The 6,157-nt window shown below is 49.6% G+C and overlaps 1 protein-coding gene across 1 annotated transcript in view; it reads right to left on the reverse strand.

Annotated features, from left to right (window-relative positions):
- CADM4 (cell adhesion molecule 4) overlaps positions 1–5,217 on the reverse strand; it is a 6,746-nt gene extending 1,529 nt beyond the window's left edge. The window contains exons 1-7 of the mRNA XM_003799577.3: positions 5,161–5,217; positions 2,905–3,199; positions 2,452–2,604; positions 2,023–2,157; positions 1,503–1,667; positions 1,293–1,383; positions 724–896 (exon numbers count right to left, since the gene is read on the reverse strand). Coding sequence (XP_003799625.1) covers positions 724–896; positions 1,293–1,383; positions 1,503–1,667; positions 2,023–2,157; positions 2,452–2,604; positions 2,905–3,199; positions 5,161–5,217 — 1,069 coding nt within the window. The remainder of the gene's footprint in view (positions 1–723; positions 897–1,292; positions 1,384–1,502; positions 1,668–2,022; positions 2,158–2,451; positions 2,605–2,904; positions 3,200–5,160) is intronic.
- Between the last annotated feature and the right edge of the window lie 940 nt (positions 5,218–6,157).

A 6,157-nucleotide genomic window follows, 5' to 3' on the forward strand; every position in this document is an offset into this window, starting at 1 on the left:
TTGTATATTGCCTGATCCTTCCCCAAGTCATTTTGCTAACACACTCCCTCCCTCCTTACCTTCCTCCCCGCACCTCAAAGAACAAAAGCAGCATATTCCTTTTCTTTTGATTCAGTTTTTCTCCCACTAAAGAAAAAGTCCAAGTCCAAGAAACAGGTCTAAAGTCCTTGCCCACCTTTGTATAAAATGTATCAGGTAAAGTGCTGGGCTAGGACCAAATCACTTCTAAAATTCCTGCCCCATACCCGGGCGTTGTGGCGGGCCCCTGTAGTCCCAGATACTTGGGAGGCTGAAGCAAGAGGATCACTTGAGCCCAAGAGTTTGAGGATGCTGTGAGCTATGATGCCACAGTACTCTACCGAGGGCAACAAAATGCCTGTCTCAAAAAAAAAAAAAAAAAAACTCCTGCCCCACCGTAATAAAAGCTAAACATATAACACTTAGGCGTGAGGGGCTAGTCCAACTGCTTTACATATTTAGCTCATGTAATTATGAGGCAGGTGCTATTGTTTATTTCCACCAATGACGAAACTGAGGTGCAGACAGATTATGTTACCTGCCATAGAAGGCAGCCCAGCAGAATTTGAACGGGTGGTGAACTCTGGCTCCAGAACTGTAAAACTCTGTTGGCTGTTTAACCCCCTCACTCCCAAATTACGTAGTGTCTTGGCCTACGCCCGCCCCCAGCCCTCCCTCTATCCGCTGCGGCCGGCCCTCCCTCACCATAGACCACGAGTACATAGAGCGCCCTCGCGTGGCCATGCTTGTTGGACGCCTCGCAAGTGTAGGTGCCGTTATCCGCAGAGACCAGACCCGGCAGCGTGAGCGTCTCTCCCACCGCCTCCGCCCTCTCCGGCAAAGTCTCATTCCCACGGTTCCAGCGGATCTGGTTTGGCCTGGGAGGGGGTAAAATATAGTGAGAGTCCCTAGAACTCAGGTGCCAGAACACTATTTTGACATGTCAGTCAGTAATCTAGGCCTGCAGGGATCTCCAAACAGGAGGCTCCCTACCACCGTTTTCCTTCCTGGAAAACCAACAGTACCAGGCCCAGTTTCCACCCATCACCAGTCTCTGAAATCCTAGCCCTCTCCAAACACTTTCTTCCACTCTCAGAATCCGCGGGGCGCACAGCCTCCATCCTCAGGATTCAGGAGGCTAAACCTCCAGACCCCTCCTCCCTCGGGGCCCAGAAGTCCAGGCCCCTCCTGGAGACTCTGGAGTCTAGATCTGGTGTCTAGATCCCCAGCTCTCGTCTCTCCAGGACCCAGGACTCTCGGGCCCTATAGCTCACCTGGGATTCCCTGTGACAGCACACGTCAACACCAGCGTGTCTCCCTCCCTCACCACAGCCTGGGAGGCATGGATCCGGGCCGTGGGGGAGTCTGTAGGGGAAAGCAAGAAGAGAGACTGGTTTCTGGGTCATCACACGGGGATGGGGACCCTCTCGGGGGCAGACGGCGGGCGTTGGGACCCCCTAGGTGCCAGCCAGCTGGGCACTTACACTGCACGTCCAGCACGTACTGCGTCTGCTTGCTGTGTCCGGAGGGTAGTGCCTGGTTCTGTGCCTCGCAGATGACAATACCGCCGTCGTCCTTGCGGTCCACTCGAAACCGCACGGTGCTAGCAACACTCCAAACCTTGCCACTTTCCTGGCCGCTGCTCACTCCTGCCGCGCCCGGCCAATAGTCAGGCAGCGATTCCGGCTCCGCCCACTCCCTCAGCCAATCCCAAAGCAGGATATTAGGTAAGCCACGCCCCTCACATACTGGCCTTGCCTCGAACACCAAACCACACCTCTCCCCAAACCAAGCCCACGTGCCTCTTCCCAAAGCTCTTACCTCTTCTACTACCAGGCTTTCTCAACTATAGCTCATTCAGTAGCTACATATTTAAGGGCTAGGTTCTGTTGGAAATGATGTGCTTTTCTCCAAACTCCGCTCACATACGAAACCAGCCTGAGATAAGCCCCGCCTCCTCTCAAGGCCCGTCCCCACCCTACCCTGGTATCCCTACAGGGTTACCTTTGAGCTCTTTTCGGTCTCGGTACCAGCGCAGGGTGGCGGCTGGGCGGGACCGCGGAACCAGGCAGTTGAGCTCCACCTCGCCGCCCTCCACCGCCTGTTCCCGGACCTCTACTACGGGATTCTCCGGGGCCACTGCCGTAGGGAGAGGAGGGATAAGAGAATTAAAGAAGGCGCTGAGATGGGCTCTGAGGTCAGTTCAAAGCAATCAGGCTGCCAGATCCCAGAGACCAAAGAGAACCAAGATCCTATAGACCAAAGAGGGTCCCAGGTGGCAGAAGCCAAAGACAGAGGGTGGGAAGGCCGGCTGTATTTACTGGAGCCAGATGTCCAGGATATTAAAATCAGCCAGAGGCAGAATGTCTTAGGAGAAGCGGGAAGCATAGAAGAATGGAGCAGGGGATAGGTCCAAGAGAGGTAAGGCATTACCTAGTACAGTGAGAGTGGCGATCTGGTGGTGGGTGTCCTCCGTGTAGAGCTGGCAGAAGTAGCCCCCCTCGTCCTCCAGGCGGGCATCTGAGAGCCGGATCCTCACCCGGCGAGGGGAAAACTCCTCAAGCTGAAATCGGTCGTCCTTCAGTGCTAGAGAGAGTCAAAAGGTAGGCGTGAACTTGGGGAATCCTGACTTCAAGAGTCCCATCCTTCCTCCAGGAGCTTAGAGCACAGCTCTTGGCCTCTTCTCTAGCCATACCTAAGTGTCAGAGGTGTCCAACTATTTACTCCTTGAGGTTCTCATGCCCGCAGCCCCAGGATTCCAGGCCCCAGTCCCTTTCTTCCTCAGACCCAAGAATACAGACTCTTCAGCTGCCTCTTCTTTCAGGACACAGGAGTCCAGGCCCAGCCCTCTCTTCATGACTCAGGTTTCTTATCCCCAGAACTCACCACGGGTGCCATTGAAGAAGAGAGTCTGTCGGGCTGGATTCTGGATGACAACTATGGACCCATCATACTGGTGCAGACGGCAGGTGATCTCAGCCACGCCACCCTCAGCTACTGTCACATTCTCTGTCTGTACTTCCTGCCCCGCCCCTGGACCATTAGACAGAAACAGGATAGGAGACTCGTTGAGGGCTGCAATTAAATCTTTTCTTTCTCCCTCTGTTCCTCTCTTATCTAGACCCCCAATCCCTTTCTTTCCCTTCTCATTCAGTTCATTACACCCAACATTTCCTGTGGGCTAGAGTCCAAGATATGCAGGAAGTCTGCTCCCTACTCCAGAAGAGCTGCAGTCAAGATTCAGTGGTAGATGCTCTAGTGGGGGCAGTAAGGGCATACTAGAAGCCCAGAGGAAGGGGAGAGAGGAACTGCCTAGAGCAGCGGTTCTCAACCTGTGGGTCACAACCCACAGGAACTATATTAAAGGGTTGCAGCATTAGGAAGATTGAGAACCACTGGCCTAGAGAGATGGGTGGTTAGAGAAGGCTCTGGTAGTAGGAATTCACGAGGTGTGGAATACTGTTGTATGTCTACCCAACTTCAGCTGTCACACCTGGACACATATTGTAGCTTGTCTGCAAAGATGGCCACAATATTCTTCCCATTCCTGGACATGCCCTTTGCAAGTTGACTTTGCCATTCCTCCCACAGAGAAGGCACTTTGCCTCTCCCTAGTCTGGGAAGGCATTGTGACTTGCTTTGATCAATATAATTTGCTAGAAAAGATACTGTAAGCATTCTGGAGCCTAGGCCTGAAAAGAACTAGTAGCTTCTCTGCTCTTATCCTCTACTGCCCAAAGACTGTTGCATTAAGGTGCTGAAATTATCTACTTTGCAAATGAGAGACCACAGGGAAAGAAATCCAGCCAGCAGCCAGCATCAACTGCCAGCCATGTGAGTGAAGTCATCCCTAGGTGTGACACCAGAAGACTGCAGCCACATAGGTGACCCCAGTTGAAACCAAGAGAAGATCTGCCCACCTGATCCAGCCCAAATTGCTGGTGGTTGATTTTTTCATGTTTTTTGTTTTTGAGACAGAGTCTCACTCTGTTCCCCAGGCTAGAGTCCAGTGGCATCAGTCTAGCTGACAGCAACCTCAAACTCTTGGGTTCACACGATCCTCCTGCCTGAGCCTTCTGAGCAGCTGAGACCACAAGCATCTATCACAATGCCCAACTAACTTTTCTATTTTTAGTTGAGAAAGGGTCTCACTCCTTTGTTTTTTTGTTTTGTTTTGTTTTGTTTTTTGAGACAGAGTCTCACTCCATTGCCCTGGGTAGAATGCTGTGGTATCAGCCTAGCTTAAAGAAACCTCAAACTCTTGGGCTCAAGTGATCCTCTTGTCTCACCCTCCTAAGTATCTGGAACTATAGGCACCCATCACAATGCCTGGCTAGTTTGTCTATTTCTATTTTTAGTTATTTATTTACTTTTTTTTTTTTTGAGACAGAGTGTCAAACTGTCACCCTGGGTAGTGGTGTGTCATCATAGCTCACAGCGACCCCCAACTCTTGGGCTCAAGTGATCCTCTTGCCTCAGTTTTTCTATTTTTAGTTCAGACAGGGTCTCACTTTTTGCTCAGGCTGGTCTTGAACCCATGAGCTCAAGCTATCCACCCTCCAAGGACTCTCAGAGTGCTAGGATTACAGGTGTGAGCCATACTGCCTGGCCTAGCTTTTCTAGTTTTAGTAGAGATGGTGTCTTGCTTTAGCTCAGGCTGTTCTGGAAATCCTGAGCTCTGGCAATAGACCCACCTTGGCCTCCTAGAGTGCTAGGATTATAAACGTGAGCTACTATGTTGGATCAAAGTGGCAGCTGTTTTAACCCACTAAGTTTTGGGTGGTCTGTTCTACCTCTAACTGACACAATACACAACTAGGCTACATTTCTCAGCATCCTTTCTAGTTAGGTGGATCCATGTGACTGATTTCTGGGCAATGGGCTGTAGGTAGAAGAGAGAAACATCCCTTCCAGCCTGGCCCACCTTCCTCACCCTTCATTTTGGCTGCTGGAGAGTCCACCAAGGAGACACTGTGACATAAGCAAGAAATATACTTTTCTATTAAGCCATTGAAATGTCAGGGCTGTTTGTTACAGCAGTTAATCTACCCTGATTAATCCATCAGAGGAAAATGGTGAAGGATTAGAAAGGAGCACCAGCAGAGGAAGCAGCCTAGAGAAAAGCTAAAATCCAAGACTAACCATCAACAGTGTCACCATCATTGTCATGGTCATCTTCCCAATAGCAATAATCACCATAGCTACCATTTATCAGGCATTTGCTGTGCTAGGCCATGCACTAAAGGCATTACATATCATTTCCATTTAATCTTCATAGCACCTGTATAAGGTGGGCACTATTATTAATCTCCATTTTTTCCCGACCCCCATTTTTATAGGTGAGAAAATTGGCCTAAGAGAGATGAAATGACTTGCCCAAGGTCACAGCCAAGAGTGGCAGAGCCAGCATCTGCATCCAGATCTCTGATTCCATATCCTGAATCTATGTCTATTCTTGGCTGTCTGGGCATAGCAGCAAGCACTGGCAAGGGTTCATGGGATATGTTTGTGATAGGCCTCAAATGTCAAGATAATTCACTTTTATCCTAAAGGCCAGTGAAGGTTTTGAAGCAGGGAAATAGATCTGGTGATTTGTCTTTAAATGGTGGCTAACTCGGTGGTGCCTGTAGCTCAAAGGAGTAGGGTGCTGGCCCCATATGCCAGAGGTGATGGGTTCAAACCCAGACCTGGCCAAAAACTTTAAAAAAAAAAAAATGGTGGCTAACTATTCATGTTTCTTACATTCTGTTTCAGTTCATTCATTTGAGTATTTCCTAAGCAATGGGTACTTTTTCAGGGGCCGGGTACCTAGAGACAAGTCAGATGAGGTCCCTGCCCTGAAAGTCCTTTAAGATTTAGGGAGCAGTAAACACTAATCACTGTAATATCCCATCAAAAGTGGTATATTCCCCATAAGAGGGTAGGTAACATAATTTGGGGGTTGAGAGGTAGAAAAGATTAATTCTGGGGGATGGAGGCAGAGACTGCTGGCTTCCTATCCCAACATCCATTCTTCCCTTTCTACTCAGGAAAAAAAGAAAGAAAAGGAAGGAAGGAAGGGAGGGTGGGAAAATGAAAAAAAGAAAATGAAAGAAAGAAAACAAACTTGATTGTATTTTATGATTGCTATATGTCCAGC

The sequence above is a fragment of the Otolemur garnettii genome, unplaced genomic scaffold (assembly GCF_000181295.1).
Source record: "Otolemur garnettii isolate 467f Iridium unplaced genomic scaffold, OtoGar3 scaffold00152, whole genome shotgun sequence".
Taxonomy (NCBI): Eukaryota; Metazoa; Chordata; class Mammalia; order Primates; family Galagidae; genus Otolemur; species Otolemur garnettii.